The sequence below is a fragment of the Salvelinus sp. IW2-2015 genome, linkage group LG14 (genome assembly GCF_002910315.2).
Source record: "Salvelinus sp. IW2-2015 linkage group LG14, ASM291031v2, whole genome shotgun sequence".
NCBI classification, from domain to species: domain Eukaryota; kingdom Metazoa; phylum Chordata; class Actinopteri; order Salmoniformes; family Salmonidae; genus Salvelinus; species Salvelinus sp. IW2-2015.
The window spans coordinates 48,346,485-48,370,876 of NC_036854.1; the positions used below are offsets into that span (position 1 = coordinate 48,346,485).

Genomic DNA, 24,392 nt, shown 5'->3' on the forward strand with positions numbered 1-24,392 from the left:
GTATATGGAGCTGTGCAGTCCTGGGAAGAGGAAGATTACAACGATTGACGTAATCTCTGAAGCCCAGAACTAGAATCTAGCATAATTGCATCAGATGCTCGATTAGGTTCTGGGGGAGATATATGAGAAAATATACTAATACGACTAGCGAAGACTCCACCCGCTAAACAGAAAGGTTCCCCTGCTCAGACATGACAGATAGCTATAACATATGATGTGGTTAGCTGATACAGCGCCTTCTGAAAGCATTCAGACCCCTTGACATTTTCCACATTTTGTTACGTTACAGCCTTATTCTAAAATGATTTTTTWWTTTWWTTTTTTTATTCTCTGCAATCTACACACAATACCCCATCATGACAAAGCGAAAACAGGTTTTTAGATTTTTTTGCAAAAGTATAACAACAGAAATAGCTTATTCACATATATATTCAGACCCTTTGCTATGAGACTCGAAATTGAGCTCAGGTGCATCCTGTTTCCATTGATCATCCTTGACATGTTTCTACAACTTCATTGGTGTCCACCTGTGGTCCAATCAATTGAATTTACATGATTTGAAAAGGCACAAACCTGTCTCTATATGGTCCCAAAGTTGACAGTGCATGTCAGAGCAAAAACCAAGCCATGAGGACAAAGAATTGTGTGTAGAGCTCCGAAACAGGATTGTGTCGGGCTGCCAGCTCTAGGAAGAGTCTTGGTGGTTCAAAACTTGTTCCATTTAAGAATGATGGAGGCCACTGTGTTTTTGGGGACCTTCAATGCTGCAGACATGTTTTGGTAACCTTCCCCAGATCTGTGCCTTGACACAATCTGTCTCGAAGCTCTACGAACAATTCCTTCGACCTCATGCCTTGGTTTTTGCTCTGACATGCACTGTCAACTGAGGGACCTTATATAGACAGGTGTGTGCCTGTCCAAATCATGTTTCTAAAACATTTTTGGCTTTATCATTATGGGGTATTGTGAGTAGATTGATGAGGAAAACAATTCAATGAATCCATTTTAGAATAAGGCTGTAACGTAACAAAATGTGGAAAAAGTGAAGGGGTCTGAATASTTTCCGAAGATTCTCTGCAGATTTTGCTGCGAAGAGACATTAGAACTCAAAAAAAGAGACGTCCCTTTTTCAGGACCCTGTCTTTCAAAGATAATTAGTAAAAATCCAAATAACTTCACAGATCTTCATTGTAATGGGTTTCAACACTGTTTCCCATGCTTGTTCAATGAACCATAAACAATTAATGAACATGCACCTGTGGAACGGTTGTTAAGACACTAACAGCTTACAGACGGTAGGCAATTAAGGTCACAGTTATGAAAACTTAGGAAACTAAAGAGGCCTTTCTACTGACACACCAAAAGAAAGATTCCCAGGGTCCCTGCTCATCTGRGTGAACGTGCCTTAGGTATGCTGCAAGGAGGCATGAGGACTGCAGATGTGGCCAGGGCAATAAATTACAATGTACGTACTGTGAGACGCCTAAGACAGCGCTACAGGGAGACGGACAGACAGCTGATCGTCCTCGCAGTGGCAGACCACGTGTAACAACACCTGCACAGGATCGGTACATCCGAACATCACACCTGCGGGACAGGTGCAGGATGGCAACAATAGCTGCCCGAGATACCCCAGGAACGCACAATCCCTCCATTAGTGCTCAGACTGTCCGCAATAGGCTGAGAGTGGCTGGACTGAGGACCGAGGGCTGAAGGCAGGTCCTCACCAGACATCACCGGCAACACGTCGCCTATGGGCACAAACCCACCGTCGCTGGACCAGACAGGACTGGCAAAAAGTGCTTTTCACTGACAAGTCGCGGTTTTGTCTCACCAGGGGTGATGGTCAGATTTGCGTTTATCGTTGAAGGAATGAGCGTTACACTGAGGCCTGTACTCTGGAGCTGGATTTATTTGGAGGTGGAGGGTCCGTCATGGTCTGCGGCGGTGTGTCACAGCATCATCGGACTGAGCTTGTTGTCATTGCAGACAATCTCAACGCTGTGCATTACAGGGAAGACATCCTCCTCCCTCATGTGTTACCCTTCCTGCAGGCTCATCCTGACAATACCCTCCAGCATGACAATGCCACCAGCCATACTGCTCGTTCTGTGCGTGATTTCCTGCAAGACAGGAATGTCAGTGTTCTGCCTTGGCCATCGCAATCCCATTGAGCACGTCTGGGACCTGTTGGATCGGAGGGTGAGGCCTCGAGCCATTCCCCCCAGAAATGTCCGGGAACTTGCAGGTGTCTTGGTGGAAGAGTGGGGTAACATCTCACAGCAAGAACTGGCAAAACTGGTGCAGTCCATGAGAAGGAGATGCACAGCAGTACTTAATGCAGCTAGTGGCCACACCAGATACTGACTGTTACTTTTGATTTTGACCCCCCCTTTGTTCAGGGACACATTATTCCATTTCTGTTAGACACATGGCCTGTGGAAATTGTTTATGTCTCAGTTGTTGAATCTTGTTATGTTCATACAGATATTTACACGTGTTAAGTTTGCTGAAAATAAACGCAGTTGACAGTGAGAGGACGTTTCTTTTTTTGCTGAGTTTAGCTTGTTTTTGGTCGCAAGTTCAGGAATGTCTGAAGAATTGCAACATTTACCTGGAGCTAACTCTGCAAATAGCACTGCTGGGTGATTTAAAAAGTCATAGTCAATCCATTAATAATACAATAACACTCTTAGCAAAAATATGTATCTTTAATTTACAATCTGTAGAACCTCTGAGAATAGAAAGGTTCAGAACTTTTGTGAAACATCACAGCACAATTGAAAACTATATGGCAAATACAAATACAAACTGGATGGTGTTCATAGATAGATGGGAGGGGTTGAGTGGAACTGAAGAATGGGACTAAAAACAACAAGATAACTATTGTAACCTATACTGTGTCCTTAAAATGTATATAGTATGTATAAGCTGCGAGTAGACGCCTATGAGTTGTCCATTCATTTACTCCAATTAGGGGAGGGATGGTAGCGTTAGTGGAAATATATATACTATTCAGTATATACATGTAAAAAAAAATACATGGGGATTGTTGGAACGCTCAGATTCTCCAATTTTGAAGGGAATCACTCTTATTTACCTCCATCACAAGATTATAATGGGGAGAAAATCAGAGCTGTAGGCCTACATTGTTTAACCTGTAGCCAAGGCTCTGTAGTCTATATGGTTAATCATGTCTGGCAATGGCATTGGTCACAATCTGCCACAATAGCAATGTTGCCCACTATATGAGGGGATAGTAGTCCTAGTTGGACAAAGTTATCTTAATATGCACATGATGGAAGTTAGAGGTAAATATGAATTATTTAATGAAAAAAAACGTGACTAAAATGACTATGACTTAAACTAGACTAAAATTATACAGAGTTTTAGTCAACTTGTAATATCTAAATCMATGAAGGATGAAATGACTAAACTGTATTTTGGTCAAAAGACTAAAATGTAATTTAAAATGGCTGCCAAAATTAACACTGTTTATCACTTGAGGAATTGGTATTTCATTCAATTTCTGGACACCCCCACGGCACCCTATCAGGCTGATAGTGAAGCAGAGCAGTTCTGAATCCTCCTCAAGAGTATCTTTGTGAATAGCTGGAGACCTGCTGTAAACAGTGAAAGAATATAGCAAGGGGCATATCTCTAGTCTAGCCATAGATACTGTTGTTTTTGCTGTATGCCATATTTGAATAAGATTACCAATGGTTAGCTGGGATATATCCGTTAGCAGCTAACAATTTACAGTAACAGCAGCTCATTGATGAGCCAACAAACACTACCGTTGTTGTGGCTAGCTCACATAACTAACCCTAAATCTAAAGTAGAAATTGAGAAATATCACCTTATCTTGGCATTAAAGTGAGAATCCGTAGTTGGAACAATAGCACAGTTGGATCCCCACCTCTGTTTTGGTAAACAGCTGAGAGATATTTAACCACTCTCACATTCATATGAATGAATACAGGGGCCTGCTCATCTGTTATTAACCTGTTATAGTTACATGTACCTATGATCACTAGATGGCGCTGTGATACAGCTTTAAGGAGGTTATACACAGAACTCGGTAAATGTATATTTATAGACTTGGAAAGGTTATAATCAAGTGATCAAGTGWTCAGATTATTCACCAAGGTAGCAAGTGAGTACAAGTTCCCAACAAAATAACTGAATGAGGTGAAAATACATATACGTATGGTGTTGATCAAACATATGTCATACTAACAATTCATTGCGCTGTCAAGACATATGTTGCATTGCATAAGTGTAAATAGATATGTATTGGGAGTGTTTACTCTTTKTTTTTTTGTACATTTTATGTGAAATTTGTACATTTCAAGATTAGARATAATAGGGTAAAACCAAATTTAAAATATATGCTTATCCAGCAATTTGGAAATGGTGTCAGACCATTAAAATCAGCCTGGCTTCTCTGATGAGTGGATAGCATTAATGAGTTTAGAGAAGAAGAGTGTTAGATCATGCCAATGCTGAGGAGCTACACAAAGTACACAAGACTGTTTAATTGCCAATTAAAATGACACAAAACTCCACACTAAATGTGCACAGAGCTTCGCAAGGGCTATGGTGCCTTTTCTGTGAAGTCATTAGACATTCTGGGCACTTGCTACTCTTGCTCCGAGAGAGAGAGAGTACAGAGAGAGAGAGCGAAGATAGAATGGAGAGAGTGGGAAATAATCTATTCCCTTGAGGCAGCAGGACCAACATTTGAAGATTCAACCCTTTATAGGCGTCTCAAACAGGATCCTTCAGGTGAACTATTTGTTGTTAAAAATAAATAAAATCTGTTGATGGGGGCTGTATTTCACTTGCCATATTTTATCCCCATTTACAAATAGAGCAATTATCACAGAGCCTAAGAACACCTGGGCTGTTTTTACAGTTATGCATGTTATGTGTGGCACAGAAAGAAAGTACACAGAGAGACTAATAAGAATTGGCAGCACACTCGGCAGACACAACTGTGCAGGGACTGTGTCTTAGCAAAGTCCCGGCTGCCGTGGTAACGGTAAAAAAAGAGTGTTGCAACCCGAAAGGAGGCGATCTCATAACAAGGGGGCGGGAGGCAGAGGAAAGGGGGAAGAGGTGGGGTGAGCGAGAAAGAGGGCGAGAGAGAGAGAGAAAGACAGATGGTGAAAAAATAATGGAAATAGGGGTAGAGATAAGACAGGAGAGAGAAAACTGCAGGGGAGTCTCTCCAGTTTGATAGGAAGAGTGTAGCGTAGAAGAGGTGCTCAGAGCAGTTGACTGGCCGTGCGTGCACTCACAACACAGCCTCTCAATCAGTGCACTTGGCTATGCTTATTCAGGAAAAACACACACACATACAAAAACACACAAAAAGAGGAAGGAGCTGGGAGCTGGGAAGGCAGCCCAGGAGAAGGAAACCAAATGGGGCAGAGCGCCTGAGTTTAAGAACCAGCAGCTGTCTCAAGGGGGGCAGGGTTGGCCTCCAGACAAGCACCAGCCAGCCAGTCAACGGGCCAGCCATGGGGAGCTACCAGGCGGCAGAGATAGAGAGGAGAAACCAGAAGAGCATGTACCCAGCAGGACAGACCCTACCAGCAGCCCTGCAGCTCCCCAACACCAGACGGCCACTTCTACCAGAGATGCAAGACAATCGGGCTGAGTGGGTGCTGACTAATTAGCTCTCACCCCTGAGCGGTTTAACCAGGGGTTGAAAGGGGGTTGCGGTCAACAGATGTGGTCGTTGCGGAGGGCCATGGGGCCAGAGCCATCGCGGGGGCGCTGTCTGCTCAGGTGGCTCGGGTTGAAGGTGTGCCGCAGGAGCACGCTGGTGTTCGCCCTGCTCTGGTTCGGCTCCTGGGTGTTCCTCAATGGCCTGGTGTTTGTGCACCGGACCATCCTCTCCGACTACTGCACGGATGACAAGAGCAAGAGGATACTGCAGAGAGTGGTGAGTAGCCTACGGGGGATGGAGGGCTCACGCTTCTATTTTGATGTTGACACTGAACTTGAGGTTAGTGTGTGTTTGTGTGTGTGTGTGTGTGTGTGTGACAAACATGCCACAAACCACATACTAAGCAAAATAATGTAACAGGTTAAGATAATGTAGACTTGGTCTTGGACAAATACCTTTTTAATTCCACCGACCAACACTCACGCAATTAAGCTGAATTGACTTAACTGAATCACAACTCAATTGAAGAGCATTCCTAAGCAGTATTAGACAATAAACCTCCCTTATTCTTAACCTCCTCTGGGCTACTGCACAGCAAATTAGCCAGTGTTATAAACATTTTATTTAACACGGTGTGTTATATCAACGCTGAAATTGTCAAGACTGAGGACCTATATAGACACCATAACAGTGTTAAATTAACACACTGCTCTGTGTAAAGCCTTATTCAAATAGCTGTTTTAAAACTGAGTTCCTTGCCTTCTGAGTAAATTGTAGATTTACCACCCATGACTGTATTTGTTAGTGAGAGAGACATGGTTGTTGTATTTGGACTTCAGCAAGTGATATCCTAAGTGAACATTTCATCATAATGTTATTTTTTTTATGAACACAATTTAACACTGGTGTGTATGTATATATATATATATANAACACAAACCACACACTAAGCCAAGCAATATTACACATGAAGATAATGTAGAGTAGACAGATTCAAAATATTTTCTCAAGGTAAAGTTATTTAATCAATAGACATCTATCTGTCTTGGACAAATATCTTTTGAATTATACCAACCAACATTCACAGAGTAACACACTGTGATGGGATTAATTAACTTGCTCTAAACCTTACAAAAAAGATTGAAGTTTTGAAACTGCAGTGAAAGTGCAGTAACTGCAGTCGGCTGTGTTATTTTGGACACAGTATTTGCAGCCTACTACAGTTATACTGCATTCTAACGACAGTTATACTACAGTGTATTGCAGTTATACAGCACTCTGACTGCAATCTTTTTTCGTAAGGGAAAATACAGAATTATTTCTGCACTGCCACGCTCTCTACCAAGTACACCGACTAATGTTTCAGCCCCAACATCTTTCCGTAGCCCTCGAGGCATTTCACGACAATACATTTAATGGGGAGGACATTTTCTCAAAAATGATTGCTGGTAGTAATAAGACTGTAAGACATGGTGCATTAGACATTTTCCATGTTTTTATTTCTCTATGCTTTTTCCCCTGAGTAAGTCTTGATTTGATAAACAATACAGTGAGACTTAACTGTATTTCAATAAAATTACGATTGGATACTCATCTGGGTTTAACTTCTAGAAGTGGCCCTGAACCTCAAACAAAAGAATCACAATTCTTTCTGGGATTACTTCTTGGTTCTAAAGCTTTCACATAAAGCGCACTTTTGAACCAGTAGATTACACACAATATTGAGTGTGTGATTACATTTCATTTCAGTGTGTCACTTGTGGAAGTGAGACACAAATCTCTTCCAGGTAGGTGGAGACCGAGACTGAAGTTGTTATTTCTCACCCAAATCATAACAAGACGATAGAGTAACTTATCCCATTCTGGCTAACCAAGATCACTTCACTGCCAAAACCACACAAGACAGAAAGGGTTGGATTTCTAAAAGCTTTGCACCATTTTTTCCAAAGGTAATTCAACTTGCACTGAAAAAATATAATATAATATATACAGTTGAAGTCGGAAGTTTACATACACTTAGGTTGGAATCATTAAAACAATTTTTCCACCACTCCACAAATTTCTTGTTAACAAACTATAGTTTTGGCAAGTCGATTAGGACATCTACTTTGTGTATGGCACAAGTAATTTTTCCAACAATTGTTTACAGACAGATTATTTCACTTATAATTCACTGTATCACAATTCCAGTGGGTCAGAAGTTTACATACACTAAATTGACTGTGCCTTTAAACAGCTTGGAAAATTCTGTCATTGCTTTAGATGCTAATTGACATCATTTGAGTCAATTGGAGGTGTACCTGTGGATGTATTTCAAGGCCTGCCTTCAAACGCAGTGCCTCTTTGCTTGAAATCATGGGAAAATCAAAAGAAATCAGCCAAGATCTCAGAAAACAATTGTAGACCTCCACAAGTCCACAGGCAATTTTCAAACGCCTGAAGGTACCACGTTCATCTGTACAAACAATAGTACGCAAGTATAAACACCATGGGACCACGCAGCCGTCATACCGCTCAGGAAGGAGATGCGTTCTGTCTCCTAGAGATGTATGTACTTTGGTGCGAAAAGTGCAAATCAATCCCAGAACAACAGCAAAGGACCTTGTGAAGCTGGAGGAAATGTACCCACATACAGTACATAGAGGATTTACCTCATTATTCTGGTAAAGTTATAAATGAGTTAATAGTTTATTTAGCTTCTAATCTAAATGTCGTTGCATATAGGAGGTTTGGGGCTAAATTGATATATTATGTGGCTTGAGGCGAACACAGGCTTGAGGCTAAATTGTATATTAAATGCTGTCGTTTTTATCTCAATATCAAATAATTTTTGGGTGAAAGTTAAATACCTTACTGTGATTGTTTTCAATTAAAATTGTCCCAAATAAATAGCTCCTTATAAAATAGCAATTTCTAAAGCAATAATTTTGCTAGGACTGTCTGGGAGTGGTCTGAGTGGGGTCGGGGAAACTGAAAACTAGCTATTATTGGCAGAGAGGTTTGGGACTCTCTTTCTTATTGGTTTATTAAGTAATTTACCGCCTGGTGATGTCACCAGGCAGGCCAAAACTCCATCCCACCAAAACAGGCAGAAATGTCAGGCAGTCTTTTCAAACAGCTCTTATGCTGTATTATTCCAACCTCATAGTGTGGAAATATATACAGCACCAGTCAAAAGTTTGAACACACCTACTCATTCAAGGTTTTTTCTTTATTTTTTACTATTTTCTACATTGTAGAAGTGAAGACATCAAAACTATGAAATAACACACATGGAATCATGTAGTAACAAAAACGAATCAAAATATACTTTATATTTGAGATTCTTCAAAGTAGCCACCCTTTGCCTTGATGACAGCKTTGCACACTCTTGGCATTCTCTCAACCAGCTCCATAAGGTATTCACCTGGAATACATTTCAATTAACAGGTGTTCCTTGTTAAAAGTTAATTTGTGAAATGTCTTTCCTTCTTAATACGTTTGAGCCAATCAGTTGTCTTGTGACAAGGTAGGGGTGGTATAGAGAAGATAGCCCTATTTGGTAAAAGACCAAGTCCATATTATGGCAAGAACAGCTCAAATTTGTTTAACACTTTACATGTTTCCATATGTGTTATTTCATAGTTTTGATGTAAAACATATGTATTTGATACACATATATTTGATAAAAACAATGTAGGAAATAGTAAAAAATAAAGAAAAACCCTGGAGTGAGTAGGTGTGTCCAAACCTTTGACTGGTACTGTATATAACATAGGAATATCACGTTATGGACTGCACTGGGCCATTATTTATCAGTTGATGGTATTTTGAATTACTAGATGAAACCTATTTGTAACGGCATTCAGAGGAAGAAGGTGAGGACCAAGGTGCAGCGTGATACGTGTTCATATTATTTATTTGAAACTGAACACTAAATACAAAATAACAAAAGGAATAACCGAAACAGTTCTGACAGGTGATTACAAACACTAAACAGAAAAGAACTACCCACAAACACAGTGGGAACAGGCTACCTAAGTATGGTTCTCAATCAGAGACAACAATAGACAGCTCCCTCTGATTGGGAACCATACCAGGCCAAACACATAGAAATACAAAACATAGAACAACATAGAACACCAGACCTAGAATGCCCACCCAAACTCACGCCCTGACCAACCAAAATAGAGACATAAAAAGGATCTCCAAGGTCAGGGCGTGACACTATTACACTGATACCTTGTGAACATATTACCATAACCACACACAGGGAAGGCAGTAGGTGACTTTGAGGGCGAATTTTGATGGAAATGCTCCATATCCTGACGATAGACACAGGACTAACATTGTCCCAATATTTCTATGATTATCTACGGTTTCTTGATTTGCAACGATGAAGCATATATCCTGCTTGGAACACTTCTCACAATGGCAAGGGAGCTTGACTCTCAGCCGGCAATAGGGACTTTGTGTTTTCGGCAGCCTTTACTAATTGAACAAATCCCTTAAGCTTTTTATTGCACACCTTAATAGGTTTCTGCTCTGGCGCTTACACTACAGCTTGGCTTTTTAAAATGTCTTTAAATACCATCTGGCCTGCTCGCCTCCCTACCACTGAGGAAGTACAGTTCCCGCTCAGCCCAGTCAAAACTGTTCGCTGCTCTGGCCCCCCAATGGTGGAACAAACTCCCTCACGACGCCAGGACAGCGGAGTCAATCACCACCTTCCGGAGACACCTGAAACCCCACCTCTTTAAGAATACCTAGGATAGGATAAAGTAATCCTTCTCACCCCCCCCCCCCTTAATTTAGATGCACTATTGTAAAGTGGCTGTTCCACTGGATGTCATAAGGTGAATGCACCAATTTGTAAGTCGCTCTGGATAAGAGCGTCTGCTAAATGACTTGAATGTAAATGTAAATGTTTATGCACGCATTTAGCCAGCCGTAAATTGGCATTGCCTGGAGATAGGGAATGGTGCCAAGGTCGCGGCAATGTGAATTCTAATGATGGTTGTGTTTCATAGGATAATTGCAGTGCTGTTACAAAAAGCACACATTATGGATTCTACCATCTGTAAAGAAACTGTAAATATGCTATTGTGTTCCTTTTATGTCATGCCATTGTGAATAACATGATTGGTTAATGATACCGTGATAATAGTAGCACTCAACATGTATGTACTGTGTGGCTTCACAGGTATGTAAACCCACTTGTGGAGATGGAACAGGCCATACAAATCATTAATATAATATCTGTGGTCAAATCAAATCAAATGTATTTATAAAGCCTTTTTTACATCGGCAGACGTCACAAAGTGCGTATACAAAAGCCCAGCCTAAAACTGCAAACAGCAAGCAATGRAGATGTCGAAGCTTTGATTTGATTTTGATCTGATTTAATACTATCTGCAGTAACTTTCGTGATTTGTAAATATATGTGCTAGTATAAACCAGCCTTTTGAGATTAGAAACAATATGACGAAGAATTGAATCCCACAGCTAAACTATCAATTCATGTAACATTATTCAGGCCACTGAATAAATTGGTWTAGTTTGAGTCCAACAAGCAGCAATGATGTTGTGTATAGTGCAAACATCATTTTGGAAAACTATTACTCCCAGTGAACTGATCTTCTTGTAAAACAGGCAACCCACTCAGTGCCCTCAAAATGTATGCATTTGTTGCTCTTCTCCATTTTAAAATGAATAAACACAATGTCCACCCAAATGCACACTCAACACAACAATAGTATCAATTATGGTACTACTATGCATTTGCTCTAAACTGAAAGCGCGAACCACCGCATTTAACCATGGAAAGTTGACTGGGAATATGGCCGGATACAAACAGTGTAGTTATTCCCTCCACAAGGCAATCAAACAAGTGAAATGTCAGTATAGAGACAAAATGGAGTCGCAATTCAAAGGCTCAGACACGAGACGTATGTGGCAGGGTCTACAGACAATCACAGACTACAAATAGAAAACCAGACACATGATGGACACCGACATCTTGCTTCCAGACAAACTAAACACCTTCTTTGCCCGCTTTGAGGATAATACAGTGCCACCGACGTGGCCCGCTACCAAAGARTGTGGGCTCTCCTTCTCTGTGGCTGACGTGAGTAAGACATTTAAACGTGCTAACCCTCGCAAGGCTGCCGGCCCAGACGGCATCCCTAGCTGCGTCCCCAGAGCATGCGCAGACCAGCTGGCTGGTGTGTTTACAGACATATTCAATCTCTACCTATCCCAGTCTGCTGTCCACACATGCTTCAAGATGGCCACCATTGTTCCTGTACCCAGAAGGCAAAGGTAACTGAACTAACTGACTATCGCCCAGTAGCACTCACTTCTGTTATCATGAAGTGCTTTGAGAGACTAGTCAAGGATCATATCACCTCCACCTTATCTGTCACCCTAGACCCACTTCAATTTGCGTACAGCCCCAATAGGTCCACAGATGATGCAATCGCCATCACACTGCACACTGCCCTATCCCACCTGGACAAGAGGAATACCTATGTAAGAATGCTGTTCATTGACTACAACTCAGCATTCAACACCATAGTACCCTCCAAGCTCATGAAGTTTGAGGCCTTGCGTCTCAACCCCACCCTGTGCAATTGGGTCTTGGGGAGGTGGTGAAGGTAGGAAACAACATCTCCACTTCACTGATCCTCAACACTGGGGCCCCACAAGGGTGTGTGCTCAGCCCCCTCCTCTACTCCCTGTTCCCCCATGACTGAGTGGCCATGCACGCCTGCAACTCAATCATCAAGTTTGCAGATGACACAACAGTAGTAGGCTTGATTACCAACAACGACAAAACAACCTCCCACTCAAGGTCAACAAAAAAAGGAGATGATCGTGGACTTCAGGAAACAGCAGAGGGAGCACCCCCCTATCCACATCGACGGGACAGCAGTGGAGAAGGTGGAAAGTTTTAAGTTCCTCGGCATACACATCACGGACAAACTGAAATGGTCCACCCATACAGACAGTGTGGTGAAGAAGGCGCAAAAGCGCATCTTCAACCTCAGGAGGCAGAATACATTTGGCTTGTCACCTAAAACCCTCACAAACTTTTACAGATGCACAATTGAGAGCACCCTGTCAGGCTGCATCACCACCTGGTACCGCAACTGCACCGCCCATAACCGCAGGGCTCTCCAGAGCCTGGTGCGGTCTGTACTACGCATCACCGGGGGCAAACTACCTGCCCTCCAGGACACCTACGGCACTCGATGTCACAGGAAGGCCAAAAACATAATCAAGGACAACAACCACCCGAGCCACTGCCTGTTCACCCCCCTACCATCGACAAGGCGTGGTCAGTACAGGTGCATCAAAGCTGGGACCGAGAGACTGAAAAATAGCTTCTATCTCAAGGCCATCAGACTGTTAAACAGCCATCATTAACACAGTGAGGCTGCTGCCTACATACAGACTTGAAATCATTGGCCACTTTCATAATGCCACTTGAATAATATTTACATATATTGCATTACTCATCTCATATGTTTATACTGTATTTTATATCATCTATTGCATCTTGCCTATGCCGCTCGGTCATTGCTCATCCATATATTTATTTATATGTATATATTCTTATTCCATTCCTTTACTTAGATTTGTGTGTATTAGGTAGTTGTTGTGGAATTGTTAGATTACTTGAAAGATATTGCTGCACTGTCGGAAATAGAAGCACAAGCATTTCGCTACACTCGCAATAACATCTGCTAACCATGTGTATGTGACCAATAAGATTTGATTTGATTTGATTTACAGTACTTGRTTACATTGGCCGCGAGTGAGCCAAAATAATTCTCACATTGTTCCCGCTTGGCAATTCGAGCCAAATGTAAGCCTATATAATCTAGGCTACAACGTATATATTTATACGATTGTCTATCGACTAAAAGGTCTTCTCTGGACATATTTGAGCAGATCTTTGATTTCAGGCTCATTTTTCCTGTGTTGTGAGGGAGAGGAATCTAAGTAGAGCTAAGGCTACTGTCGCGGGACATTCCCCACATGCCTACTCTGACCAACGCTTGGGCCGGGCTGCGCTCCGCTCGACAGACCACAGGCACACTGGTCCACTCCAGACTTAACCATTACTTCGCCAAGGGGAGAGCTCAATAAGGACCCAAAGTGCAATTATACAAAATCATTTTGTTTTTAAGATTATTTGAATAAGAGGAATCTAACAAAATTTACAACATGCATTGAAACTAATCTAATTTCAAGCGATTTGTTTGTTATTACACACATGCTAAGGGATTTCACATTATTTACGCTATAGCTCCATTTCCCATGACCTAATACGATTACAGAATGATGAATAGTGTAAAAACCTACGCCTACTGCCACTTCCAGGTAGACTCTCTTCATAGGTAGATGCCTTCGGTTTTCAGAGTAAAAAGTGTGTGTAAATGGGCAGTAGTTTGTAAACATTGMCTCTTTCTGTTTGATTGAATTCCAGTCATAGAATAGGAATACAATATAAATGATCCTGTAAAGTGGAACGATCTTTGCAGCGGTGTAAACACTTAGTAAACCATGCCGTTGAGTTAAATCAGAAACTTATGTGATTCGCTTTTGTTGTGCCTTTTAAGGTCAATGTATTTGCAATACAGAATATGGAATGTGCCCCAGAGACAAAATTTCGTTTTTTCTCAGCCAACAGATAGGTCCTTGATTCTGATTGATGGCCAATAGATGTTTGCTTTGTTCATTGTCTTTTTGGGGGATTTCGAGAAATAAAATATAAAAGAAGGAAAAGTACAGAAAACAAACAAAACCTCTGATTTTTTCACTGCTTCATCCAAACCCTACAATCATGATGATGTGTCTTGGCTGGTTAACCAATTGCCTGGTTAACCAAAGGTTCATTAAGGATGTGGACTATTTCAAAGTCTGGAGGGTATTGTTTCCCTTGAACCACTTATTCATAGCCAGAAAATTCTCCAATGTTAATTCAAACAAAATAAACACTGAGAGTGTTAAATCAACACTGAAAGGGTTGAGTCTGTGGACCCATATGCCCACCTGAACTATGTTAATTTAATACACTGCTTCGTGTAAAGCCTTATTAAAATATTTGCCTTTGAAGCAAATTGTAGACTTAACACCATGGCTGTATTTGTTAGTGACAGAGACATGGTTGTTGCATTCACCAACTGAGATCTAGTTTTAGTTTTAATACAGGTACACAWCACTTTGAACCAAAACCAAAACTATAATCATCATATTTCCCTGCTTGCTCTGTTGCAGGTTGATTTTTAGAATAGTTTGTTTCAATATCTATGTTTGTGGTTTTTGCTCAAAGTGATAAGTTTAAAGCCCCTATGTTAGGGTAAAACTAGGCCCTCAAAATAAGACCTTATGAAATAAGTATGCTAGTGTGTTAATTGTTTAAAAAATGTAGAACATATTCGCTTAGGTTCTCACTTGGTGAAGTCCATAAGATTGAAAATGTGTGAATGCACCAACCATCTCTCTGTCACTAGCAAATACAGCCARGGGTGGTAAACTCGACAATTTACTAGAAAAGCAAGGCAAATATTTTACTAAGGCTTTAAACTAAGCAATGTGTCAATTTAACATTGTTTCCGGTGTGCATATGGGTCCACAGACTTCACACGTTCAGTGTTGATACGACACTCTCAGTGTTCACTGGAGAATTTGCTGTTTGTCATTAGTTAGAGTTTGAAACGCAACACATTTATATTTTACATTTAAGTTATTTAGCAGACACTCTTATCCAGAGCGACTTACAAATCGGAAAGTTCATACATATTCATCCGGGCCCCCCCGTGGGGAATGAACCCACAACCCTGGCGTTGCAAGCGCCATGCTCTACCAACTGAGCCACACGGGACCAACACAAACATGCTGTGGGCTATTTCTTAACTTTAGCTTTTGTATTGTAATTTGGCTCGTCTGTACATATCCACAACTGATAGTATGACATATAGCTGAAGCCATGTTCATTTGGAATTCACTTTCGTTATTCATCACAATTCGACGCGTTACAGACAGACAGGGGTCTTTATATACATTGGTTTCTCCAACAATCAATTACATGTACATTGTAAACTCCAACGCATATACAAATGCAAGTAAAACACCATGACAGACTTGCACACAGTCCAACCACCATGGTGGGAAAGTTTACATGCAAACAGAAGCTACAGTATAAACAGCTGCAGTTCGAAATGATGCAAGTACCATGAAATACAGGGATTTAAAATGTACGTGTGGAACGTGGCAGCCGCAATGAAAAGGGTAAAAAAAAAAGATTTGTCCTGGGCCAGATGCCTAGGCTGGAACGTTTTGGCCACAGCACAGGTTAGCCTACATAGTGCCGAGAGATCTTAGGGGCACATTAGGGACCTCAAAATAATTGCAGGGGTCTCTGAGTTCAATCCTCTAGAGATAAGGGGAGGACACTTAGGTATTTTAGCTGGCTGCAGTGGCCGTCAAACTATATGATACAGCTTGAGACAGGCCACTTTCATTTGTGATGTCACCCAGCTTAACAGAGAGCAAAGTTGGAGCGCAGTAAAGTCTGCCAATACATATATAGTATGAAACTCAAGGAATTTATATTGTGCATTAAATATCAGGACAATACTGTTGACTCTTAATTTATTTTGTGAAATATAAATATAATTATGCTATATGGACAACACTTAATTGTAATGAAAATAAATTGTCCTCAGCGGCATTGTTTTAAATTATTACCAGTGTAATTACATGTGTTATTTCACCAATTAATAAAAATTCATTGTGTCACTACATTGTGTATAAAGTATGGCCTAGGCTTGTAGGCTTGCAATTTCAATGTAACTTGTAAGAGAGGCCACAGAGGAAAGGGTGGGGAAGGACCAATAAACCATTGTGAGGGTTGGTGATAAGGGAAACACAGCTATGGCTAAAGTGCTAATGCCATGCCACCCAGTAAAGCCATTAGGCATCTGATCTCGTTGAAATCGTGACCAACTCAAGATGACAGCTGTTTACTTTGGAATGTGGGCAGAGAGGGAATTTTCTCTCTAATCCCCCAGGAACACTAATAATTTCCAACCTCTGGACCGACATCTACGCACCGAGACTTATAACAATCCCATTTGCTCGCTAATCCGAGACATTGAGAGCAGGTTAGAGGCCGAGTCTGAAGTGTGATGTTATATAATTCACCATCAACTGAAAAATGTGCATCAAATGTACTGATGCGTACAGAATTGCCCATTTTAGGTTCAGTAGCACAAACACACAGTGCCATTCCCTTATTAGGATGAGACATGGACTACAAATCACATTTTGTTGAAAAATGGCCACTGTTTTCTGATAAATTGTTGTTCCCTCAAATGCATGACAACCGTATTATGTACACCAAAAATAATTTGATTTTGTCTGTGTGTGTGTTTATGTCTGTCTGTCTGTCCCAGTGTGAGGAGTATCGCGAGGGCGCCCTAACCGGTGACCTGTGCGAGGACCTGTGCGTGAGCGGCCAGGTGGAGTACAGGCGCTGCCTCTACTACGAGAACGGTAAGAAGGTGATCGAGGCCCGGTGGCGTGGCACACCCGTGGTGCTCAAGTCCAAACTGGAAAACTTCTCCTCATATGAAAGCCTGGGCCTCCTGGAGTACCAGGACCCAGCCGAGGAGCTCTCTCCTCTGGACGTGATCTTCTACGCCACCCTGGAGATCAGGAACTCCCTGGGGCTGGATATAAGCGGCAACGCCTCGCTGCCGCCGCTGTGGGGCCAGAGGCTTAGGGAGCATGGGCGGACCTACTCGCGGGCCGAGCTAGCATCCCTGTGGTCCCTGCTCCAGCAGGAGGAGTACACTTTCCTGAGGGTGCTGCATGACCTCAGCCGCCACTTAGCCAAGGTGTTGGGCTCCTGCGGACACTTCTACGCCGTGGAGTACCTGTCGGCAGGCCACGCCTGGGACCAGAACATCTTCTCGCTGGAGGAGGTATCGGCGGGCCCATGGACGGCGAGGGACATGGTGCACCGCATCGCTCTCAGCTTCCTGGACATGGCGTGGCGCTTCGACAACGACTTCTCGCACCGCCTCCACCTGTGTGACATCAAGCCGGAGAACTTTGCTATCCGGAAGGACCTTACGGTGAGCCGACCACGTTTGCACACACACTTGAGCCTGCAAAGGAACACACACACACACAGTACACCCATAGACACATATTCAACTAACACGCACACACCTCAAAGCAAAGAGTTGCTGACTCCCTCACACAAAACAACAGGGGAGCCTTGCGTGAAGGGAAAGCTGTCATTAAAACAGTCCCAAAACGGCTGCTGGGTAACCGTCATAGATCTGAGATATGTTTCTCTTTAGTGGGGGAGTTTAGATTCTTCCTGTGTAAACAAGACAAGGTTAGGAAATCTAGCACCCTTTTTTCACACTAAGACACACAGACCGACCCGATGTTGCCCCCATTCGCATGAGTTAATTTATCCACACAATACGGCGGCACATTCATCCGCAGAGTGCAAACSGTTTGATGAGAGCAATGCGGTGTATAAAGAATGACGAGGCTCCAGGCTGTTTAATTGTTTTCCACAAGAACAAAAATGGCCGCTTGTGCCATTTATCAACATTGTACTACATTGGTTTTCACCTTAGTTTTGTCTGTTTGAAACCTGTGCATATTTGGCTGATTATGACTCATCAAGGACTGAGAGCAAGGTGCAAAGAACAGCTTGCATTGGATTTGTGTTGTATTTCTGCTGATGGGTGATTCATAGCACGAACAGACATCAACATTGACATAACTATTTTCTGAATAGGTCACGTAAGTGGAATGAAAAGCTAACATCATTCACACAAAAGGATAGTGTGAGAACAGAGGGTATTACAGTCCTCGGCACCATTTTCATTTGATTTCCATAAAAGGGCCATAAACAGCTGTTTGAGCAATCAATGAAAAACACATGTATTATCTTCAGGGTCTGTAGACTTGGCTTATGTAACTATGACGCATATTTAGCTTGAAAGGAAATCCTTATTCCTATTTTAGGATGGAGAGAATTACATCATTGTTATACACCATATTATCATTTTTGCAGCGGCATTCGTGACTGGAAAACATTACTTTGATGAGGCCCTTAATGAGATAACCATTGTTATATGGACATCATTTAGTGTGTAATATGCATGCGGGTCAGAATGCCAATGCAAATTACCCTTTGACGATAAAAAGTAACATGCAAGCTTTTATTTTGCTTGTGAATGTTCCGAAGAAAACCCGGTTTGCAGACCTTTTTTTCSTCATGTTTTTTTCCCTGTATAATTGCTGGTAAGTTTCCACTTTTTTGAAAGCATCGATGTTCAAAAGATTACACTGTTTGAAATTAAACATAATAGTATCGTACCTATCATGGTTTACACAAACCGTGAGCTCATGTGATAATGTGAACAAAGACCAGGAGAAAAGAGACGAAGCCAAAGGAAACTTGTTATTGTTTATGTTTCAGCTGCTCTGTAAATGAAAACAAAGTAGACTTTCAATCCCTCCTTCCTCTGTTTTTCTAAGTATATAGCTCCAGGGGATACAGCTGATCTCTGCTTCCGTTTTCTCATGTGATAACAAACAGAGGAAGTGAAATGTCTATGTTGTATARGGGGGGAGGTATATTGAGGGGGTATATTGTGTATATTAAATGTATGTTGGGGTAAACCGTATATTAGGGGCTATATTGTATATATTAAAAGTATATTGGGGTATATGTTGGGTTGGCTTGCTTCGTTGAGAATAGCACTTATTATCATGTCTGTCTGATCTGCAGCTCCTTCAAACGCTACGAATGCTTATTGTCTCTTATTATCACTGATCACTAAGACCTTCCAAGGTTCGACGGTGACAYGTTTTATTTATTTGGTGGCGTGTTCTGCCATAAATCAGCTGTAGCTGACATGAAGTGCTGCAGTGGGGTCATTCTTCACGAGCCATCTATTGCAAAGAGGACAAACATATCAAGCCATGCAGATAAACAGCAACTCCCTTAAACAGCAACGTGAGAGAAAATAAATACTTTTTTTCTCTATGATCACGTCAATGACAAATTCCAAGTATATCCAACAGGAATACTTACAATTTGGTTATTCTTGATTTATTACCCTCCCTTTAAAAAAATGTGTTTTTCAGACAGTGGAATAGGGAGATGGATGAAAGGGCAAAAGCAAGACTGAAAGTAGTGGATGTAAGAAAGGATAGGCCTAATACATTTGACTGTTGAATCCTTGCCTCTGTGGTCAGTGTGAGCTCCGGAGTTGGCAGCAATGCAACTTGACTAGACTCCGGCACTTACTCACCTCTCTCTGTGCTGTTCTGCAGGTGGTGGCTATAGATGTGGACATGGCTTTCTTCGAGCCCAAAATGCGAGACATCCTCGAGCAGAACTGCACTAACGACGACGACTGCGACTTCTTCGACTGCATATCCAAATGCAACATGAAGACGAACAAGTGCAGCTCAAAGCGGAGGAATAGCAACCTGCAGGTATGTATGGTTGCATCGAAATATGAACGTTATTCCATACTATGATGAACAAAAAAATACTGTTGGTCCCATGTTTAATGAGCTGAAATTAAAGATCCCAGAAATGTTCAATACGTACAAATACAGTTGAAGTCGGAAATTTACATACACCTTAGCCAAATGCATTTAAACTCAGTTTTTCACAATTCCTGATATTTATTCCAGTAAAAATGCCCTGTTTTAGGTCAGTTAGGATCACCACATTATTTTAAGAATATGAAATGTCAGAATAATAGTAGAGAGAATATTTCAGCTTTTATTTCTTTCATCACATTCCCAGTGGGTCAAAAGTCTACATACATTCGATTAGTATTTGGTAGCATTGCCTTTACATTGTTTAACTTGGGTAAAAATGTAAGGTAGCCTTCCACAAGCTTCCCACAATAAGTTGGGTGAATTTTGGCCCATTCCTCCTTACAGAGCTGGTGTAACTGAGTCAGGTTTGTAGGCCTCCTTGCTCGCACACACTTTTTCAGTTCTGCCCAAACATTTTATATAGGATTGAGGTCAGGGCTTTGTGATGGCCACTCCAATACCTTGACTTTGTTGTCCTTAAGCCGTTTTGCCACAACTTTGGAAGTATGCTTCGGGTCATTGTCCATTTGGAAGACCCATTTGCAACCAAGCTTTGACTTCCTGACTGATGTCTTGAGATGTTGCTTCAATATATCCACATAATTTTCCATACTCATGATGCCATCTATTTTGTGAAGTGCACTAGTCCCTCCTGTAGCAAAGCACCCCCACAACATGATGCTTCCACCCAAGTGCTTCACTGTTGGGATGGTGTTCTTCGGCTTGCAAGCCTCCCCCTTTTTCCTCCAAACATAACGATGGTCATTATGGCCAAACAGTTCTATTTTTGTTTCATCAGACCAGAGGACATTTCTCCAAAAAGTACGATCTTTGTCCCCATGTGCAGTTGCAAACTGTAGTCTGGCTTTTTTATGGCGGTTTTGGAGCAGTGGCTTCTTCCTTGCTGAGCGGCCTTTCAGGTTATGTCGATATAGGACTTGTTTTACTGTGGATATAGATACTTTTGTACCTATTTCCTCCAACATCTTCACAAGGTCCTTTACTGTTGTTCTGGGATTGATTTGCATTTTTCGCACCAAAGTACTTTCATCTCTAGGAGACAGAACACGTCTCCTTCCTGAGTGGTATGACTGCTAAGTGGTCCCATGGTGTTTATGCTTGCGTACTATTGTTTGTACAGGTGAACGTGGTACCTTCAGGCATTTGGAAATTGCTCCCAATGATGAACCAGACTTGTGGAGGTCTACAATTGTTTTTCTGAGGTCTTGGCTGATTTCTTTTGATTTTCCCATGATGTCAAGCAAAGAGGCACTGAGTTTGAAGTTAGGCCTTGAAATACATCCACAGGTACACCTCCAATTGACTCAAATGATGTCAGTTAGCCTATCAGAAGCTCCTAAAGCCATGACATAATTTTCTGGAATTTTCCAAGCTGTTTATAGGCACAGTCAACTTAGTGTATGTAAACCTCTGACCCACTGGAATTGTGATACAGTGAAATAATCTGTCTGTAAACAGATTGTTCCAGTTCCTGCCATWATCAAGCAACTTCTCACAGCCATTGAAGAGAAGTGGGACAACATTCTACAGGCCAATTTCAACAGCCTGATCAACTCTATGTGAAAGAGATGTGTTGCGCTGCATGTGGCAAATGGTGGTCACACCAGATACTGACTGGTTTTCTGATCCACGTCCCTACTTAAAAAAAAAAAAAAAAAGGTATCTGTGATCCACAGATGCATATCTGTATTCCCAGTCATGTAAAATRCATAGATTAAGCCCTAATGAATTTACTTCAATTGACTGATTTCCTTATATGAACTGTAACTCAGTAAAATCTTTGAAACTGTTGCAAGTTGCATTTATATGTTGTTCATTGTATTTTCAACTCACTCTACACATTACAATTAAARAAGTTGTTGAATTGTAACTTGGCTGATCCTCTCAATATCTATACTAAAGCCCTCAACTTTTAATTACTTTAATTATGAGTGTGTTGTTGGGTGCTACGAGGAATGTTAATTGCTTATGATAACACTAGGGTTTTTCAGAGCATGATCACAATATAAGAAGCAAATCCAGGTTCGATAAGACTTCAGGAGTTCCTCAATAGTATCATTAGTGTCAAGGGGCATAGATCCAAATAAATCACGAATTGCAAGGGATTGTAAAGGATGTAATCTAATGCAAATTATTAATGCCTTGCACACGGAAATYCATTTTTAAATATCATTTCCCAGACATTCGCGGAGATCACACGCATATCACCCTTGAGGCCGGGATCCAATCCGATAGCATTTTTACGGCAATGCACGTTATAAAGGCAATATTTCTGTGTTCGTGGAGACCAAATTCATGGTGAACACTGACATGTCAGGCTCAATCGGAAATGACCTTTAAATGGCATATTGTCCACATCTGCAATCAGATTGAATCCCAACCCAAAAGTAAATGCAGTACGCAGTTTGCAGATCTGAGTTTGTTTGAATACCGGTTTGGAGTCAATACCTAGTCTTTGACACACTACGCATCCAATTGATYAATTGACATACTGCTGTCACTCACACCGCCGGATGCCCTGGAGAAGTGGATAGCTCCCAGACAATGCTGTATACGTGATTACACCAGGTCCACCTCTAGGCCACAGGTGGCTGCTGCGATACCTTTCTTCCACTTCTGATCACTTATCGTAACCCTCGCTGACCCCTACCTCTCCATTGTACWGCCTGCCATCCAGGAGACAATAGAGGCTTTGTCTTTTAGCGASTGCAGGGGTCAAGGAGGGGATTTGTGTCTGGGTGGCTTATGTCCCCTTCAAATTGGCGTGTAATAAGAATATGACTGATAATGACCCCAGTGATAATTAAATAAGAACAGAGGAACAGTAGGTCACTCTCACAATGACTACTGATTTCCCCCTCCACTTCTCTCTACTTTCTGTTACCCCCTTTCCTCTTGGGTCTCTCACTGTCKRCKCCTCTTCTCTCCTCCTTTCTTCACTCCTCTCTGGTCTGTCACCCCCTCTTCTGCTCTGGACAGGTGATCTGTGAGAAGATCTTTAGGCCCTGGTTCTCTCCCACACTGCTGGGTGCCAAGGCGGGCCTCCCCCTCCAGGTGGACCTCCAGCGAGCGGTGCAGGAGTGCGTCGAGACTGCGGGGGGCGAGGATGAGGAGCAAGACCGGGCGGTCCAGAAGCGGCTGCTGGACCTCCTCACGAGCCTCCTCCACCAGGGGACATCCTCTGAGCATTGGGGCGAAGGGGGCGACGATAGAGAGGGCATTCACCCTCACACAGCTCTCAACTTCTGAAGCATTGCACTGTTCACCCTCACAAAATCTGTACAGTGGAGAAACAAACCGTATTGGCTTCATGGGACACTTATTACATTTTTTTTAATGTTTTGCATTTTGTGAGGTGGTTCCTGAGGACTGGATGATACTGGTMGTTGAAGTGACAAAATATGCACTGATGGAGGTAGCACTGACTATGTGCCTTTAGTACCTACAGTAAGCAGACTATGGCAGTTTCAGAGGTAGTACTGTAGCATCTGCCAATAATTGGCGATCTATCAAGCAAGTGGTCATTCTATTTGAGTCATCTTTACCTCAAATAAATGCAGAAACTTTCTTTTGACCCTTTTGTACAGTCGGCCTATGATCTCATGATCACTTCAGAGCTTTTTGAAAATGTTTCGCAATGTCTGTATGAACAAAAGGTTTGTAGTCATGCACCCGCTTGTGATCCACTAGCCGAAACCACAGCTGCCTGTTGTCAGGTCCACCTTTTGTTTCAAGTAACATGTCAACCCTTTCCAGGCTAATGGACMGGGAGAAGCATAMATCAGAAACTGCGCTTGGTTCCCACCATCCGGCCTGGTCGCCTGTTCCAAWGGGAAATYGCGATGCTGCTGTGCGAGTACTCCCCTTCTTTCTTCAGTGGCCTTAGCTTCCAAAAAGATCAGGTTCCCTAGGCTCTCCAGCTGGTTCACCACAGGACAGGGGGAGGAAATAAGATGAAGAACAGGCTTTGGACAGGATGGGAGGGTGGGATGGGATGGGAGGGGGGGCAAAACACATCTCAATCTCCATCTCAACCAAAAATGTAAGTAAAAATARC

At 42.0% G+C, this 24,392-nt stretch overlaps 1 protein-coding gene across 1 annotated transcript; it reads left to right on the forward strand.

Annotated features, from left to right (window-relative positions):
• Positions 1–5,142: 5,142 nt before the first annotated feature.
• LOC111972529 (divergent protein kinase domain 1C-like) lies at positions 5,143–23,902 on the forward strand. The gene is made up of 4 exons (XM_023999532.2): positions 5,143–5,953; positions 17,122–17,805; positions 20,036–20,200; positions 23,315–23,902. The coding sequence occupies exons 1-4, from the start codon at positions 5,738–5,740 to the stop codon at positions 23,582–23,584; spliced, it is 1,335 nt and encodes a 444-aa protein (XP_023855300.1). The 5' UTR covers positions 5,143–5,737; the 3' UTR covers positions 23,585–23,902.
• The last annotated feature ends 490 nt before the right edge of the window (positions 23,903–24,392 follow it).

What these genes read in the sequence shown, in the direction of transcription:
- LOC111972529 (XM_023999532.2), top strand. Translation starts at nt 5,738, where the DNA reads ATGTGGTCGTTGCGGAGGGCCATGGGGCCAGAGCCATCGCGGGGGCGC. An exon ending in AGAGGATACTGCAGAGAGTG is followed by an intron (nt 5,954 to 17,121) that starts GTGAGTAGCCTA and finishes TGTCTGTCCCAG; the next exon opens with TGTGAGGAGTATCGCGAGGG. An exon ending in GGAGGAATAGCAACCTGCAG is followed by an intron (nt 20,201 to 23,314) that starts GTATGTATGGTT and finishes TGCTCTGGACAG; the next exon opens with GTGATCTGTGAGAAGATCTT.